Here is a 19,709-nt window from a genome sequence, read left to right as displayed (position 1 = left end):
AACATGTCGCAGACAATGAGCGAGGAGCACAGATGACACAGGAGACTATTTTGGTGCGCGTCACTCCCACAATGCACTGCACAAAGCAGCTGACTGCAGGCTTCCACCACACCAATCTCATGAGAGTGAATTTACCTTGCATATAACAAATTTTTGGTATAAAAAGGGTCATTGCATAAGAGCGAATTTGCACGTACAGAACCCGCATAAAGCAAGGGAAACCTGTATATGTGTGTGTATATGCTTTTGGTCAAGGGCATGTCATGGATTGATATCTGTGACTGTTTACAGCCATTGTTTCTCCTGGAAGAGTTCCAACTCTCCCAAGAGAAACCATTATAGATGTTCAGGCTTTTTCTCCCAAAAAATGGCTATTCCAGGAGAAAAATAACTTGGTAACAACCTAGGGTTAAATCACTTCCAGGATAGTTTTTTCTGTGTGTGTGAATGTCTATACATGCTGTGTAAATCAGTCTCAAAGAACAAAGAGGAAACAGAATCTTGTCTAGCTATCTTTTTGTTGGAGATTTTGATGTGCCCCGGTTCTGATCGTCTTTCTAGGGGCAGAAATATCTAATTATACTTCTTCAAGTGCTTTAAATTCTTCATCAGTAAATGTTGTTGTGAGGGCCAAAAATGGGTCACCTTACTGACTCTTCTCTGCTCTCATTTGTTTTCTCCTTTCCTGATGAGGTGGCATCCACTGCAGATAATGGGAGGCATTCTAGCACCTGAAAAGGAAAATTGCATCTGCTTTAGAGATTTGTCAAGCTAGTCATTGCAGAGCCACTGGCGGGAATATTTGAAAGCTCGTGGTGCATGGGCCAAGTCCCGGAGGACTGGAAAAGGGCCAACGTGGTCCCCATTTTCAAAAAGGGGAGGAAGGAGGACCCGGGCAACTATAGGCCAGTCAGTCTCACCTCCATCCTTGGCAAAGTCTTTGAAAAAATTATCAAGGCTCACATTTGTGAGAGCCCGGCAGGACAAATTATGCTGAGGGGAAATCAGCACGGGTTTGTGGCGGGCAGATCGTGCCTGACCAATCTAGTTTCTTTTTATGACCAGGTTACAAAACGCCTGGACACAGGAGGAGGGGTGGATGTCGTATACTTAGACTTCAGGAAGGCCTTCGATACGGTATCCCACCCCATACTGGTGAACAAGTTAAGAGGATGTGACTTAGATGACTACACAGTCTGGTGGGTGGCGAATTGGCTGGAGGGTCGCACCCAGAGAGTCGTGGTGGATTGGGTCGGTTTCGACCTGGAAGGGTGTTGGCAGTGGGGTCCCGCAGGGTTCGGTCCTTGGACCAATACTCTTTAATGTCTTCATCAGTGACTTGAACGAGGGAGTGAAATGTACTCTGTTCAAGTTTGCAGATGACACAAAGCTATGGGGAGATGTAGACACGCTGGAGGGCAGGGAACAGCTGCAGGCAGACCTGGACAGGTTGGACAAGTGGGCAGAAAACAACAGGATGCAGTTCAACAAGGAGAAATGCAAAGTGCTGCACCTAGGGAGGAAAAATGTCCAGCACACCTACAGCCTAGGGAATGACCTGCTGGGTGGTACGGAAGTGGAAAGGGATCTCGGAGTCCTAGTGGACTCCAAGATGAACATGAGTCGGCAGTGTGACGAAGCCATCAAAAAAGCCAATGGCACTTTATCGTGCATCAGCAGATGCATGACGAATAGGTCCAAGGAGGTGATACTTCCCCTCTATCGGGCGCTGGTCAGATCGCAGTTGGAGTACTGCATGCAATTCTGGGCACCGCAATTCAAGAAGGATGCGGATAACCTGGAGAGGGTCCAGAGAAGGGCCACTCGTATGGTTAAGGGCCTGCAGACCAAGCCCTACGAGGAGAGACTAGAGAAACTGGATCTTTTCAGCCTCCGCAAGAGAAGGTTGAGAGGCGACCTTGTGGCCGCCTTTAAGTTCATCACGGGGGCACAGAAGGGTATTGGTGAGGATTTATTCACCAAGGTGCCCCCAGGGGTTACAAGAAATAATGGCCACAAGCTAGCAGAGAGCAGATTTAGATTGGACATTAGGAGGAACTTCTTCACAGTTCGAGTGGCCAAGGTCTGGAACGGGCTCCCAAGGGAGGTGGTGCTCTCCCCTACCCTGGGGGTCTTCAAGAGGAGGTTAGATGAGCATCCAGCTGGGGTCATCTAGACCCAGCACACTTTCCTGCTTATGCAGGGGGTCGGACTCGATGATCTATTGAGGTCCCTTCCGACCCTAACATCTATGAATCTAGTTCATGGCAAATCTCTCAGACTTCTCAATGTTTTTCACAGTTGTGTCCCAAATTGTTTTGCTTGCTAAACTGTTGGGGAAGACTGCTAAGAAATTAGAAGTATAGCAGGAAAAAATTTCCCCTTGACTTGCAAATGAGGATTGCAAAATAACTATTAATTGGAACATGAATAACAAAAAACATTAGTGCCATGGAACGTAAATAGGGACTACAAGTGTGTCATTGCTGTGGGTCAGGTTGTGACTGAATGCAGTAACTCTGAATGCAGGTTGTACCTCTGAATGCAGCAGGCACAACCTCCAGTTATATGACTTTTTTAACTATGCATAGAAATCAAGTTTATTTCCTTTGCAGTGCCTAAGAAAATACAAATAGCAATCAATTAAGGACCTTCCTTTTGGGATTGTAATGTGTTCTGTCTTGAGACATTTAAAGCATTGTGTTCGTAAGGACTCAAGGGGTAACCCTGAGGTCTTTAGACATTTATACACCTGCTCCTTAATAGAAGCAATGTAAGATTGAGCCTTCCGAGAGATTCATTGATTACATCCATTGGTGGTTTATCTTATTAGCAGGGATCCTGGTTTTCTCTGATAAAAAAAAATTCCAAAATTCTCTGCTTTAAAAACCCCTCCAAAATCCACACTTTTCTGTAATTAAAACAAAATGCCACTATATATATTTTTGGATTTCTTTTTAATCAGAGAATTTTGAATTTTTTTTATCAGAGAAAACCAGGATCTCTGCTTATTAGCCACATTTAACTAATAGGTAGCAGGTGTGTCTGCTTGTTTGACAGCAGACTACTTATCTGTATTTATCTTTCTGTCCCATCCTCTTTAGATGGGTACTGCATATACTATTTTTGTCTTTTCTTGGAGCATGTTGACCCCACCTAGCGATAGCTTTAGAAACGGTAGATGTGCCATGCAGTTCTGCTTCCTTCCCTACCCTCAAACACCGTCTTCATGTCTATTAGTAAACTCATTTTTGGAAAGCATGATTATGTCATAAAGTTCAAGCATTTCTCACACTTCAGTGGAAGATGACTTTTACTGAGGTGCGAATAGTTTTACTTGTGATATTTTCTCATTCTCAAACAAAGAGGAAGACATTGATAGCTAAAACAGATAAACACTAAACTAATTTCCAGAGTTTAAATTCAGTATGGGATCCCTTACCATTCCATCACCATATCCATATAATTGGTTTTACTGCTTTTCATTGGCTTCTAAATCTGTTTTCACATTGCAATCTACATGACTCCTGGATGATGTCAGTATCTAAGGTTCCTAGTGAGACTACCATTACCAGCGCAGGATACTTTTTCCATTTGGCCTGTTGGCAGCTCCATGTGTGTTTATGAAGTGCCTTATAATAGTGCTGCTTCCTTCAGGAAGATGGGAATCCAAATGATCCTGTATTTAGATGACTCATTTTTTTGCGGGGTAGTGTAAGGTGTAAGATTCTTCTTTTGTTTTACCAACTTGGACTAAAATAAATAAGGTCAACTCAGCATTGACCCAAGCAGAAACAGTAAAGTTTATTGAGGCTGTTCTGGACTCCTGAACAGTAATGATCTACCTCAAGAAAACATTTCCATTTGCATTCAAGTGATATACCCATTTGTAATTTACCTCAGAACATCAGTAAAGCATATCCCAGGCATCTGGAGCATGTAGTATCTTTCACCTTTTTAATACAGAATACTGTATTTCGCCTGGGTTGCTAGCAGACTGTGATGAAGTTGCTTGAATTGTCATCTGCACATGGTGGTTCATATTCCAAAATGAATGAAATACTGCAGAAGATGTAATCCACTTTCTCTCTCTCTCTTTTATAGGTTTTTTCTTTTAAAGTCCTTGTCTTTTTTTCCCTGCTTTATACTGAATAAAGGCCTGAACATTTTTTTGTTTTTTAATAAAAATGGGGAATTAAACTTGTATTCTAGCATAATTTAACCTGGTTGACCCGTCTATTCAAGAATTAAACTGGAATATTGCAAAAGATTTGAAATCTGAATAGTTAAGAAGGAAATGGAAGTTGACATTTTAAACTGAAAAATTTAAACCTTTTTTAGTTGTTTTTTAATTTTAATGTTAAGATTATGCTGGGTGGATTGATTTACTTCTGAAGATTTAGCATCTGCCTTCTCAAGGGAGATGGTCATCCCCCAAAACGGGGCCAGAGTAAAAATGTTAATCCCCTTCTCTTCCCCTCCACCCCACCCATTTTTTTTTTCTTTTTAAGAATGTTACACAGATGTTATAAAGTTTTTTACATGTCTAGAAATCTTACAGACAAAAAAACTCCCCAAAACCTGACACTGAGCCCAATGCATGCCCAGAAGAGGCATTGCAGTAGTTGGACCTGGTTTGCCCAACGTCTGTATAGATTGGATGCTTCAGTAGGGCTTTTTTTGGCACTTTTATTTGATAGCTTATTGAATCAGCTATTAGATAAAAGTACTAAAAAGCCCTGCTGAAGCTCCTGATCTGTACAAATGCTGCAGAGCTGTGTCAAAATAATGCACTGCTGCTTCTGGTAAAGTGTGGTTTTAGGGGTTTTTTTTTAAACTTTTGCAGGCAGCCACAGGGTCAGGACCTATAACCCTTTAAGGCAAGGAGTGTGCCTTAAATGAGCGTTTTAGTCAAGTACTTAAGTTCTAAACAAATAACATGTTGTGGGGAAAATCTCTCACTGTAACAATATAAACCATGTTCTACATGTTCTTTTAAAAAAACAGAATATCTGTCTTGCTATCAGTTTCACTATACAAATATTTCCATGAAGAATTCGCAGGTATTGCCAGGTAGTACTTGATGGATTACGACGTGAATCCTTGTGCTCTGACCCCCGTAGCAGATGGGGTACAATGAAAGACCTTACAAAGTACAATAAACTAGCACAAGCATGTGTAACAAAATGGTCAAATGTGGAGTAGAGACGCAAGAAGAAGAATCTTAAAGAGATTTGAAATAAAATACTGGTAAAACAGTCATTTCCATAAAATGAATAACTCAAAATATTGAAGGACTTCAGAACACAAGCAAAGTTTGCTGCTACTTGACATCACTGTTTATAGCTGCCATCTTCAGATGTAGGGAATGGAGGAGGCCAGTTAGAAATACTGGCCAGCATTTTTCTAAATATGTATTTTTTAATTTATTGAAGTTGTGGTGATCAAAATCTATTTTCTAGATTCCTTTCTAAGAAATATAAGCCATTAAAGAAAAATGTTTTTTTTAATTGGGAGATGGACAGTTTGTGAAGTACATTTTAAAACTACTAACTGTCCGAATGTTGTGTATGTTGTTAGAATATTTGTAATCCCCGGAAGCTGGTTTCTTTTAGGTGTGTGTGTATTTATATAAAATAAGTCTTTAATATTCTTCAAAACAAGTCTTCTCACTATGGAATCATGTTCTATTCGTACAGGAGTAAAACAGAATGGCTACGGTAGTTACCTTTTTGTGGAAAACGATCAATATCTGCTGTGACGATCTTTAGCATTCTAAAGAATAAAAATTACTCTTTAACTGTCAGTGTGGCTGACCTTCAGAGTTGTACATTTGGCTCCTACTAGAAAAATGCCAGCAGGTGATATAATCATTATAGGCAAAAAAAAGAAAAGTGACCAGAATGTGAGCCTGATAACAATATGTTGCTACATAGTCTGCTACTGAAAAAAAAATATTTGCAGAAAATTATGAACTTGTGTTAGAATCTTTGTGAAAAATAAATAAATAAAATGTAAGTGACGAGATAAATGAATAAAAATGAAATTTGTAATATCTGCAGAAGATTTTATTTTCAAACTGTGTAGATGGGAAACAATTGAAGAGGGTCAAAACCTCTTTCCCCCTCATTTAAGGAAACAACAGTAGAGATTTTGATTGTTCTTTCCCCTACCTACTGATTCAGAGTAGTAGTCCTCTTGTCTGAACTGGCATAAAATTATATTGCAGAATAAAGAGAAATTATTCTGATGATCCATGTTTAAATCTGTGTTGATTTTTTTTATTTTTTTTTTAATATGACTGGAAATACTGAGTTTCAACCAAAGTAAGACTGAATTAGGTGATGGGAATAGAAAGAATCTTTTTTTACAAAGGGAAGTCACTGGCTGAATTTGTATTGCTTGTATACTGGTAAATTTTTTATTATGTTAAAGGTGATGTATAAAAAAATAAAATGTTAATTTTAATTTGCATCATGGACAAAATGTAAAACTAAACAGGTACTATCAAGTACTTTCAGCTATATTCAGGTGTTGAATATTAAATGGGTATTCTGTTTATAATTTGTCCTGGAAAAGGACTGCAATTTGGGGCCTCACTGTTATCTTCTCATGTACATTTACTCTTCTTGATCTTCATTAATAGGTAGCATAGATCAGTCAGTGTTAAAGGAGTTGCCTCCTGAGCTCCTGGCAGAAATTGAATCCACCATGCCACTTTGTGAACGTGTGAAAATGAACAAACGCAAGCGTAGCACAGTTAATGAAAAACCAAAATATGCTGAAATCAGTTCTGATGAAGACAATGACAGTGAAGAAGCTTTTGAATGTAAGTAATACATTGTTCTATTATTACTGCTAAGAAGGGTAACACTTTGTTCTTGCCAACAGATTTCTTAGCTAGCTAGTCTAAATAATATTGAAACAAGGTAACTTTGAAGTCCTGATAACTTTTTTAAAAGAAAAATTATGAAGTCTCTGTTTAGAAGTCAAATATAATAGGCAGCTATCTAGGCTTCTCCCCACACATGTGCTAAGTTTTCTAATTGTATTGCATGAGAATTAGAGTAAAGAAAAAACAAAAAGTTTAGAAACTACATGATTAACATTCTATGCAAACAGTATTGTAAAAATAATTTAATTATGTATGCACCTAATTAGTCACCTTGATTAACTTATATGCATACCATATTTCCTTGAATATCAGGCAGCCCCCAATAATTGGGTTCTATAATGGAAATTTATAAATTTGTTGTAATTTTCAAGATATAGAATCTAATTATTGTAGGGATGCTTTGAATTTGTTCCCCTTCCACTGCTACAGCAGGAAAAATTAAATCTGGGGGATCAGGTGACCCCTTTGCCATCTGCCATCACCCAACTTCCTGCTCCTGCAGCCTTTCCCCCTCTTCCTTACTGTCAGATCCTGCTCTCCCTGAGTACATGTAAGTGAGGGGCAATTTGAAAACACTGACCTTGAAATAAAAATATCTCTAGTAATTTGCATAAAATTACTATAGCTACCCATAAGCTTAGCTCATCCTGTCACAATTTTAGACAACCCTTTTCACCAATTTATATATAATATAAACCATGAATGATTAGTTCAAAGACAAAAGGCTCAAGGCTCATGATTTATCATATAGTTCACTGGGCTGGGTCCCAGCAGAGTCAGCAGTGTTTATGGTGACCCCATAGCTCAAGACTGCTCAGTATGTGTATGTACTCCAGATACCCCCCACAGAGGATCCATGTGCTAATTAGTTACCTATTCATGACAGGAACCAGGTGTTTTTGTTCTGACTCCTAGGATCCACCAAAAATGCATATGGCAGTGAGGCACAGGACAACCTGGTCCAGCAACCTCATGGAGGGTGGGGCCATATTACTAACATGCTCCAGGCTGAGAGTGGGGGTGACAGGGATTCTGGGCAAACTGTTTGGCTTCCCATTTGGTAATGTTTGCCAGACATTGAAGGCTAATGAAGAATCAGGAATCATTGGAAATGTGAAAGAAAGGTGCAGTTGTGCTGTGGGAGTGAAGAGGAAGTAAAATGTATTCAGTGTAATGGCGCACTAGGACTTGAAAAAGTCAGCCCTGCGGGAGGCTGTGTATGATGGGTATCACCATGCAACTTTTTTAGATGGGCTACAGTAAACTATCCTTGTGGTAGGTTCCCTGTGGTATGTTTACCACATATGGGCCATGTGTTTTATAGTCATGCTCAGTGTTAGCTATATTTAATCAACTTCATAGTTGGCGTCCATTACTGAGTACACGCTGCTTTTGGCAGCAGTTTAATGAGAGACAGTTTACTTGCATGTATGTGAATATTAGATGAGGGACTCCTCTCCTCCCCTACCATGCTGTTTGGGGCGGAGGGCAGAGACCCAGACAGGACACAGGAAACCTTTCTTGTATTTGAGTAAATATATAATTCATTTCCAAGGCCTAGTGTTGGACAGTCTTGCTATATAACATCTAAAACTGAGTTTATACATTTCTTACAACAACAGCATGTCTGACAATCTGGACTGCAAAATGTTCCCCTATTTTCCTGGAGTTTTGGAGGCAGAGACCAATAGGTTCATGTAGAGGTGGTTAGATGGATCAGTCAGTTGTCTGGACTTTAGCAGCCCAAGCATCTGCCATTGTGTCACGACATGCAGAATTTAAAGCTGAAAATCTCTCCTAATGTTCCTGATTAGATATACAATAAAACAAGAAATGGGAATTCATGAACTCCTTTTTAAGAGTATTTTCAGACCCATGTATTCTAGGTCTGCCTCTTCTATAATTACTTCTAGCTAAACAGTTTTCAAGATGGCAACCACTGAAATCCATTTTGAATTGGGAGGACAGGCAAGGTGGGTAATTAGTTTTAACCTGATATCAGGTGAACTGTCAGTGTCAGAAAACTTCTGTAAGCTACCAGAAGGCATGGTTCCTTGGTTCCAGTAATATCTGTATTGCTTTGTATTCCTGGTAGTCCATGAGTTCAGTTCTTGAATTGTGGGACATATTTTTAAATAAGTGTTTAAAAATAATACCTCTTTCTCCAGCAGATCAATTTTCCTTGATTATCTACTTAGTACAGTCATAAATAAAGTACTACCTGGGAAGTGTTCCTATTATTCTTCCAAAAATGCAAAGGTAGCTCATACAAAATAACCATTTTTAAAAGTTTGGAGCCTTTCTACTTCACAACTTTCCATGAATCTCAATTAGATGCAAATCTTAGGTGGTGTTTAAAATTCCTTAAGTATTGAGAGAAATTGAGCTAGTGGTCAAGCTTCACATAATCGACTTAAAAGGTTATGCAAAAGTCTTGTATAAATAAGGACTGTCTCTGGGATTCAAAAGGAACACTTTTGAGCGTATAAAATACCAGATTGGCCAGGGTTTTACCTCCCAGTGGAAACCCAAGCAGTATTTTGTCCCCTTCTTTAAGACACTAATAACTCCTAGTTGGGTCATGGAATATGGAACCTTAAGGCATGTCATGTGACTATTAATCTTCCTTAAGGCGTAGGGTTAAAAGTAACTTGCCTTAAGGTTCCATATTACAAGGCTTATTGTTTATTATATTGATAATCTGGAACAGAGAGCAATAGGTAATTAATAAAGTAACAAAATTATAATAATTGATACAACATTATTTGTTAGTGAGAGAGAGAGAACCAAAGAACTCCAGAGATCTAAATTAACTAAATCTTAGGTGTTAAACTTATCAGGGTCTGTGGATGCAGCACACAAGGCCTATCCTAACACTAAACCAACCCTGGCCCTGTGCACTGCATGTAATGTGCCCTGCCCCTGTGCAGCGTGACCCAGTCCCAAAACCCGGACTGGCCCTACAATAAGGTAAGTTGCATAAGCAATAAGAAGATTTATACCAAGAAAGCTATGTAAAGCAGTGGTATAGCTTTTTCTAAGAATACCATCTATGGTTCCAGTTAATCCGTTAAAAAAAAAAAAAAGGTATTGCAGATCTAACGATGGTTCAGAAAAAAACTGAAAAGATTGGTCAACAATGTGGAAAAAGTCTATTAGGAGAAAGAAAAAAGGGGATTCTCCTTACAAAGTAGCTGCATTAGCAGGGGTATGATAAAAAGTGCATGAAAGAATGAATGATGTAGAGGAGATAGACTGTTCTCAGTGTTGTTAAAGGTGAACAAAATCATTCAGTGAATTTAAACAGTAAGAACTTCAAAACTGTTTTTTTCATACACCGTGTGATAATATTTCAGCATTCTTGCTTAAGAAAGTAGTTTGTGCTTTAGGTTTAAATCAACTTAAACCACAGCATTTTTGCATTTTTCCCTGAAGTCTCTGGTAGTGGTACTGTTAGACAGTATGTAGGACTAAATGGACCAGGAACCTGTTCCAGTATGGAGGTTCTTGCATTCCACTCATTAGCCTTACAGAGCTAACACAACTGTGAGTGAGTGACTTATTGTATTCTTTTCTATTTCTGCTTAGCCTCTTTCAGGCTCAGAGTAGCTTTGGCAAAATTATTTATTAATTACTTGTTAGCGCATATATTCTTACAAGTTCAGTAATGTAAGTGAAAACAAGATAAAAAGTCAGTATACACTGATGTAACCAAAGGCAGAATTTTACCTGTAGAACTTTTTATTCTAATCATGCATATCCAGGGTACAACTTTAGCAAACTTATATGCATCAAGTCAGAAAAAATACATGCAAGCTAGTAAAGTGAACAAATTAGATCCAGAAAGTTCTGAGGAAGTTAAATCATCATGAGATTCATTTCTCAGAAAAAAACACACATTGGTTCCTCCAGTCGGGTGAAATAAAGGGCACTTAGCAGGATACTGTTTTTCAACATTAGGTATTGTGAGAAGTTCTCAAGATGGAAAATTGTAAATGCCTAGATCATTTTCAAAAATGGGATTTAGTTACCTAACTTCGCCAAATTTAGGAATGGATATGTTGTTCAAAAAATTATTAAAAAAACCACAATTCAAGTGCGACATTTTATTATTATGGGTCTATAGTGAAAACTTGCATATGTAATAATTGTACAGTAGAATTTTGCTTACTTTTTGTAAATATAGTAACAATTTCTAGCCATTCTCACAAGTAAAATATGTGGAACTTCATGATTCTCAATGAGAACACGCATTATTTCTAGCTTCTCGGAAAAGACATAAAAAGGACAGAGATGATGATAAAGCCTGGGAGTACGAAGAGCATGATAGAAGAAGTTCAGGTGATCATAGGAGGAGTGGTCATTATCACGAAGGGCGAAGGACTTCTGGTGGTAGCCGCTATCGCAATCGCAGTCCAGAAGACTCGGACATGGATGATTATTCTCCTCCTCCTAGCCTCAGTGAAGGTAACGTATCTGTGTTAAAATATTTTCCTTCAAATTCCTAGTTCACTACTCCACAGGTTAAGTTGTAGTCTAAATATAATTACAAATTGTGTATGCTTCTTCTAATATAAACATAACAGATGTCAATAGGCCAGTCTAAACAATGTATTTAATTTTAAACAAGTATTTATCCACCTTTTCAGTACATTTTGAGAAACTTAACAAAAGTATTTGTGTATTTCTTTGTTAACTCTTTATTTGTTTATTAGTGGCTAGAAAAATGAAGAAAAAAGAAAAGCAAAAGAAAAGGAAAGCCTATGAACCTAAATTAACCCCTGAAGGTAAGTAGTTTTTAGGTTTCCATTTGTTTTCATTCTTCAGTTTTTATGATATGTTTTGTATATAGCATAGCTACATAAGCTTTGCTTTTGTCCCACCAGAAATGATGGATTCTTCAACTTTTAAACGGTTTACTGCTTCAATCGAAAATATTTTGGAAAATTTGGAAGACATGGATTTTACTGCCTTTGGTAATGTATCTAAAATCTGCCAACTACTGTTTTTTAGAAAATTTGCATTGTGGTATTTTGTCAGAATCCCTTCTTTGCACCTTTGTCACAGTCTTTCTTCTTTTTGATTGCCATCTTTGTTAAGTTTCCTCTTTTTCCTTCAATTATTGTTCTTTGCAAGACCCAGGGCAGTCATGGAACAGATACATCCTTGCCTATTAGGGTGAGAAGGATTATAATCCTGCCTGGACCATAAGAAGGTTTGTGTATGTGATGGCCCCTAGATGGGTAGGGTGTGCTTGATTAGCTCAGGCAGTAGAGGACCTGTACTTTTAGATCCATAGATCACAGGTTCAGTCCCCGCTACCAGCAGCTACCCATTTTGGGGGCATCACACTGCAAATAAGGTTCCTATGTGGATGACAGCTATGTAACACAGCATGTGTGGATGGGTCAACAATAGTGAGGATTTTAAGTCATTTCAGAGTGTTTAGGACAGTGGTACTCGGCCTCTCTAACCCTGCAGGCTGGATGAGTAGCTCAGAGCCAGTTTGCAGGCTGGATCCCACATTCATGGTCAGCCAATGGGTATGAACCTGTGCACCTGATCTGGCTGTCATGTGACCACATACCAGCACCAGCTGGAGTGCACAGTCATATCATCCAGATTGCAGGGCTGCCCAGAGGTCCAGAAATTTGGTGGTGGGAGAGTAGTGGCAGTGTTACTTCTTGTAGCTCTGGGAGCAATTGATGCTGCTCTTGCTCCCCGCTGCCAAATTTTCACTCATAGGGAGCCCCGTGGGCTCTGTGACATGGCTTTGCTGTCTGATGATTGAATACCACTGGTTTAGGACTGTTAGATGAAAGGCACCCTTCAGAAAATGCAACTCTTAGCTAGCTTTCACTCACTTTTTGATTACAGAAAAATATAACAATTATTCTGTTGCAGAGAACTCAGAAAGAACACAACAGGTCACACTGTTTTTGACACTATGCATTCTTGTTTTAAATCCCTGGGTTTATCTTGTGAATTATATGTAGGTTTTTTCACCCCTAACAGTGCCAAAATTGTGTGGTACCTTTAAAAGGCTCTTGGGGCACCCCAGGGAAGGAACTACTGTTTTGAGAGAATACCTCTGATTGGAAATTTGTAAGATTTGTCTCAGAAATCTCTCTGCTTGAAACTGGCTTGAACCCAAGATTTGGTACATAATTGTTTTTTACAGTACCACTATAGTATTGACATATTTATGTGGTAGATAATGTTCTAGGTCTATTCCAGTTCATATCTTTATGCAAACAAATACATCTTACGAGTTCTGCAGCCTGTGAATAGAATTAGCAGGTTTGGGGATTACTGAAGGGATTATAACTAGGAATTTTCTCCCATCATTTTTCATTTTTGAAAATAATTAATTGGAATGGAGCCTACCATATTTACCCAAATCCAAAAGGACTTCAAATTTAGGAGAACTTCCTCCACTAGTTGGATTGTATACATGGAAAATAATATATTTGTGATATTTTTCCATGTATAGAGTCTTATTAGTGGAAGACCATCCTAAATTTGCCTCCCAGCACTGCTGCAGCAGAGAAAGCAGCAGCAGAGGTGAGGAGCCAGACCCCCATCCCTTGCTCCCTTGCCCCTTACTCTCGCTAACATGCACCCCCTTCTGCCAGCTCCCTTGCCTCTATGCCTGTGCCTGCCCCCCTGCCCTTTGCCTCCCTATGCCTGATTCTGCCCTGCACCTCCTGCCCCCCTTGCAACTTGCCCCTACATCTCCTGTTGCCCCCTGAAGCCTGCCCTCCCCCCACACTCCCTGTCCCTCTGCCTGTCCCAGGCCCCTACCACCTGTACCCCTCCTCCCCACACACCTGTCTTCTGGTACAGCTCTGCTCTCTGTCTCTGGGGCAGTCAGCAGCAGGGGCCTCAACCCAGCCCACTAAGGAAAAATGGTAGTAGCACCCAGCTGGGCTGGGGCAGGAGGGACTAGAGTTGGAGCAGAAGGTAAGAGGGGGAGGGGCAGCTGTGGGAGGCAGGCAGGGAGTAATGGGGGGCAGGCATTAGGGACAGGGGGCAAGAGATGTAGCGGCGGGCTGCAAGTTTTCCCCTTGGCCACATGCGCTCTCCCAATAAGCCATTCTGGCCTGGGGCAGCAGTGGCTCAGCTCTGCTTCAGCCCTGAGCCTGGGGCCAAAACTGGAGCTGAACTGCTGTCTGCCCTGAGCCAGTACTTGAATCCAAGATGAGGTGTCATTCCCCCCACCCCCCAATGCTGTGAGAACAAACCTCGTTTTGGATTCAAGTAAACACGGTATTTGGGAAAGAGAAAGTTTATCCCAGTGCTCCAGATTAGAAAGTTTTGCATTTTTTTAAACATTCACATTTCAATACTTGTGAAGCAACATTTCTATTTTCTGTTTTAAAAGTCAAAATTGAATTATGATGTTTTGAGGTGCCCGGTCTGATCATTTCCCCCCTCCCCCCCCCCCCCCCCATTACTGACTCACAATAAGTTGATATTTTTGTCTTGCTTCGGTAACGTTTTTCAAAATTATAAATTCTCAGGGGATTGGGAAGACTCTTTCCTGCTCAGCTTTAGTTATAGCCTTAGACAATTAAATATTTGGAAATTTCTTATTGAATTTTAATTTTATTTTTCTCTAAATCATTTAATGTAGCATTATACGTGTATTTCTTTAGTTTTGCTTTGTTTGAAGTAAATCAGTACTCTGATAAGTAAAATAAACCTATTCATTATCACTGGCTATTTTATTACACTTTTTAAAAATTTTATACCTTCCTAAAAAGCCTAGAGTTTTTATAAAATTATTTTTAAATTAGATTCTTAAATCCATATTTGTGCACCTAAGTAAACTATTTTTTAAATACTACTAAAGTGGCAGCAGCTTTAGTAAGTTAATGCAAATTGTTAGGCACTACACATTGGAAAACCAGGTCAGTTCTTTAGTAGCCATATGTTAGGTACATATTTTTAAAAATCATGAATGAAGAATACTGCTTACATGTTTTCAAACCTTAGAAAATGTGATGCAATCTTTTAAAGGTGATGATGATGAGATTCCACAGGAGTTGCTACTAGGAAAACATCAGCTTAATGAACTGGGGAGTGAATCTGCGAAAATTAAGGCAATGGGCATAATGGACAAGGTATGATCTTTTTAAATGTACAAAAGGGTTTCATGTGAAATAAATGAAAAGCATTCCTCTATAAATTTTCAGTAATGTCTGCCTCAGTTCTCCTTGTTTCGGGTGTTAGTCTTGAGTATTCATTGTTGTGCTGCGTCGTGGTGAGTTAGATAGGGCACAGTCAGAGGTCTCTTTCACAGCAAGTCTACTGTTTATTAGGAAAATAGTAGACTTCCATCCAGCATCTCATCAGATTGCCCTTCCTCCAATATTAGTAGCCTTGCATCCCTTTTATTGTAAATAGTGTGCAGCCCAGGAGCGGAACACAGCATCTGTGCTACCAGTACCCTGTGGTTTCTTTTTCATGCCCTCCTGTTTTTCAGGGTTTGTCCTATTTGATGCAGGATATCAGATTTTTAAGGCCTCCATTCTTCTATTCTGAGTGTCTGGTCCAGAGACCCAAGGCTCTGGGCAGTCTGCTGTCAAACTCAGCCCTTTTCCAAATGTCTCTCTTTCTCTCTTTCAGGATCACTTCTTATGAAGCCTCTGGATTCTTTACTATGGAAACCTGTTTCCAGGATTCTGTGTAGCCACCTTTCTGACCTTTTCCTCAGTTTATCACCCTTCCCAACTCCCTCTTTTCTGGGCTGAGTGCTTCTCCCCTGATATTCCCATGCCTCAGCCCTTGCTTCTCTAAAAGTCTGTCTAGGCCTCACTTTCTGCTTCATACAGAATGCATCCTAATTAGCTCCTCAGTAAAGCATCACCATCTACATGTGCGCCAGTATGAGGGCACAGTAAATTAATTAACTTTGCCATAAGATAGTACTCCCCCAATACTGTCTTACAGCAGAGCACTTATGTGCACTAAAATGCACATGTCGAGGGTGATGGGCTGTCTGGGGCACAAGGGTGCTAAAGTGTGGAGGCCGCCTGCCGCCTAGCCCCACACTTCAGCCCCCTTGTGCCACAGCCAGCCCCTCCACTGCCCAACCCCAGAGTTTGGGGCTGACCCCCCAGACCCACTGCCAGTCCAGAGCTGCTCCGCCCTAGCTCAAAGTACTGCTGTCTCAGGCACACGTGTAGGCACTGCACCGGGAGCAGTTGACTCTAGTGCAGACTGCACTGGAGTTTATTGTTCCACCTTAATTTCATGTGTAGATGCACTCAGACAACAACAGCGGCTCTTTCAAAACTTAGCTGTGGCCATGTGCTCCTTAAAGTCCTTTCAGATCTACATTCCCCTAAATCTTACTCTTTACAGTTGTCCCAGTAATTCCAGTTCTTACATGACCCAGAATGCTCCTCTAATTTCATGGCATTAAGTTTTATAGAATATTAGTAGGCTTCTTAAGGCTACTTTTGCTCATCATAATCCTTCTTCAGAGGTTAATAATAGGTTGAGAATAAAGCTCATGTACACCAAAGCTGATGAAATTATATTTGTGTTTGTCAGTAAACCTAACATTTAGACAAAGCAAGACTTTCTCCAGCTACACAGGTTTTATTGTTAATAGTTAGCTTTGGTAAATTCTGATTTTTAGTACCATACACAGAATAATATATCCTATGGTTTTACTTGTTGGAAAATATAATCTGGAACATTTTTATGAGAAATGTTCTAATTAAACATAAATATAACTCAGGTGCTTGAAATTACATTTAGAAAAATCCAGTGAATTCGTATTCTAAAACTGATTTCATACTAAGGTTTGTTCAGGTTTTTAATAATTGCATCTCAAATGATAAACTACGTAGATATTCCTAATACCTTGTCCTGTGTGGTATAAAAAAGAAGGCTAAAAGAATGTTCTTGTTTTTTATTAGCATTATATTTTGCCTAATGTTTAGCTTTATCAGCTTAATATCATGGACTCATTCTGCTGAAAACTGAACAAATCTAGGCTCAGTCCCTGTCCCAAAGTGCTTACAGATTTGCCCTTTAACAGCAGAATTATCTTGCATGCTGTTTTCCATGTCCACACTTTTCTGTACCATCTGCAGATAATTTGTTCATACTTTTTCAGTTGATTTATACAAGTGTGTTTTCTTATTTTACTATTTTAGCTGTCAACAGATAAAACAGTGAAAGTCCTGAACATCTTGGAAAAGAATATTCAAGATGGCTCAAAGCTTTCAACGTTACTAAATCATGTAAGTTTCAAATCATGTTCATTGGCATCGCTACGATGTTAGAAATTTTACTGGTATTTTTAATCTTGTTTGTTCACAGTCCAAAGTCTCATTTATAATTGTAAGTGACTTCTACTTTAATCAACATATAATTAATAAAGTGTCGTATTTTAAGGGTTGTTGTAATTTTCCAAATCTTTCTTATGCAGTTCAATAAGTAGTAGCTAATACTTGCTTAATTACATTGTTTTTATATTGTGTTCTTTTTTTATGAAATATGTATAAGAATCAGAGTGGTTTATTTGTCTTTTTACTGGTTTTAGTTTTAACGTATTGCTGTCACCTGAGAGTTTCCTTAACACCTGCATAACTTGTAACTGGCATAACTTTGGTATAGGTCAATAAAACTTTTAAGTATGCCAGGAACAAAACAAAGCTTTTTTGCAAATATTTTCTGCCTCCTAAGGTGAGTGAGATTTCTCTTTCTCCTTTTACAGTTTAAGACAGATAAGCACAAGATTTTCATTACAACAGCTTCACTTTTAAATTAACCTATTGACCTACTAGTGGGTTAGTGGGGAGCAGGACATCACCCTAATGCACCCTACTTTTCTACTGTCTGCACTCTTCTTTGAGAGCAAAGAGCTATTTCCGCCACTAAGGCTGCTCCTCCAGTGACTTTCTAATACCAGCAACCAGCACTACGTGGAACTGTAGCCCCTCCTGCTGACATCAGGAGTGTGTGAGGAAGGTGCAGGGGGGAAGCAGTACAGCCCAGTGACCCTACATACATATGCATACTTGCCTGCACATGCCAGAGTACACGGGTGCCAGGATGTGGGGAACAGCTATAGGCACCACTTGTCTGTGGCTTGCTGAGGTGCTTGATACTGGGACAGAGGAGAAGCAATTGTTTACTTCCTGGCACAGGGGTCAGGCACCATGTCACCCTTGGAAGGGTCTATTGACACCCTGGGGAGCTGCATCACTGTGGCAGAGAATCACTGGTCTAGTGGTCCCAGTCAGGTTTATGGACCATTGTGCTATACCCTATGTGTATACCCTGTCTTGAACTTAATCTAAATAGATGAATCAGAGAAATTTGATATTAAGCCTATTCAATTCTGTGTGTTCAAAGAGGGTTCAAAAGGTAGAAAGCGAAGATTATCCTCAGTTACAGGGGTGTAGGTTGTAGCCATGTTGGTCTAAGGACATAGGCAGACAAGGTCCTTTGGGTGAATCTGATATCTTTTAATTATGTTTTTGAACCCAAAAGCTTGCTGAAAAATTGTTTTCCAGTTATTTAAGTTGGTCTAATAAAAGATATCAGATTCACCCAAAGAACCTTGTCTGCCAAGATTATCCTCATGATTTCCAGGTGGCTTGCAAAAGTCTTTCTGCATTAGAGTTCCATCTAGTGGTGAAAATATAAATTGGTCAAAGCCAAAATGAGGAATTACTAGATACAGGAATAGAATTTTTCCTTGAGGTAGTCCAGTCTTTGCTACTGAATAGAGAAATCTCTTTCCAGATTAGCCTTGAAATAATAAACTTTGTGCCTCTCAAGGTGACTTTGTCCTTGATACCTTAGGTTAATTTAAATAAGAGGCAAGGATTTCTCAGAGTGATATATTTGATTGGACCAACTGTATAGTTGGGAATGAATTAGAAAAGCTTTCAAATGCAAGACATTTGTCATCAGGTCTTGCGTGCAGAATCTTGGCTAATTCTATTCCAACTATACAGTTGGTCCAATAAAATATATCGCTCAAAAAAATCCTTGCTTTTTGCATAATTCCTGGACTGTTATATTTACAGCATCACACTAACACTACCAGTAATTTAGGGAGGCATTATCAATATTAATTCTAATTTTCATCAACAAAATGGAACATACATTTAAAAAATTGGGACAGTACTCTGATTATATAGATCATACATCATTTAGTATATTTTTAATAATATAAATTTGCTTTTGTTTTTTTTTAGTAAGGTTAAGTAATCTGCCATATAATATTAAAGTCAAATTTAATTTTGTTTCTAAATGCATTCTTTTTTTAAAAAATAGTTCATTCAAACTTTCTTTTTTCCCCTTTTGTAGAACAATGACACTGAAGATGAGGAAAGATTGTGGAGAGATCTTATTATGGAGAGAGTCACAAAATCTGCTGATGCTTGCCTTACAGCTATCAACATTATGACATCACCCAATATGCCTAAAGCTGTATATATTGAGGATGTAATAGAAAGAGTTATTCAGTACACTAAATTTCATCTGCAGAACACACTTTATCCTCAGTATGATCCTGTTTACAGGGTGGATCCTCATGGTGGTTAGTATAATGATACAAATATGAGAGGTTCCGAGTCAGTCCTTTCTAGTATGGCATAAAGCAGGTGCTTCTGATTTGAGGAAGACAAATTTAGTTTAAAATAACAGGGTGGATAAAGCCCGTCTTCCTGTGACCCAAGCAGTAACAAAGGACTATCAATGAATACTGACATAACAGAAATTAGCTATCTGGGCTAAGATGTTTTTTATATTTTATGTTTAAGGCTGGCACCTGTGTTTGTCA

At 39.1% G+C, this 19,709-nt stretch overlaps 1 protein-coding gene across 4 annotated transcripts in view; it reads left to right on the top strand.

Moving 5' to 3' along the window:
- NIPBL (NIPBL cohesin loading factor) overlaps nt 1-19,709 on the top strand; it is a 218,838-nt gene that overhangs the window by 158,529 nt on the left and 40,600 nt on the right. For all 4 annotated transcript variants that reach the window (XM_019495976.2, XM_019495977.2, XM_014593996.3 and 1 more), the window contains 7 exons: nt 6,647-6,829; nt 11,159-11,362; nt 11,611-11,682; nt 11,782-11,871; nt 14,918-15,021; nt 17,068-17,154; nt 19,235-19,466. In XM_019495976.2, coding sequence (XP_019351521.1) covers nt 6,647-6,829; nt 11,159-11,362; nt 11,611-11,682; nt 11,782-11,871; nt 14,918-15,021; nt 17,068-17,154; nt 19,235-19,466 — 972 coding nt within the window. The remainder of the gene's footprint in view (nt 1-6,646; nt 6,830-11,158; nt 11,363-11,610; nt 11,683-11,781; nt 11,872-14,917; nt 15,022-17,067; nt 17,155-19,234; nt 19,467-19,709) is intronic.

The sequence above is a fragment of the Alligator mississippiensis genome, chromosome 3 (genome assembly GCF_030867095.1).
Source record: "Alligator mississippiensis isolate rAllMis1 chromosome 3, rAllMis1, whole genome shotgun sequence".
NCBI lineage: Eukaryota > Metazoa > Chordata > Crocodylia > Alligatoridae > Alligator > Alligator mississippiensis.
The sequence above is the reverse complement of the archived record's forward strand: the minus strand, read 5'-3'. Positions and strand labels throughout refer to the sequence as shown.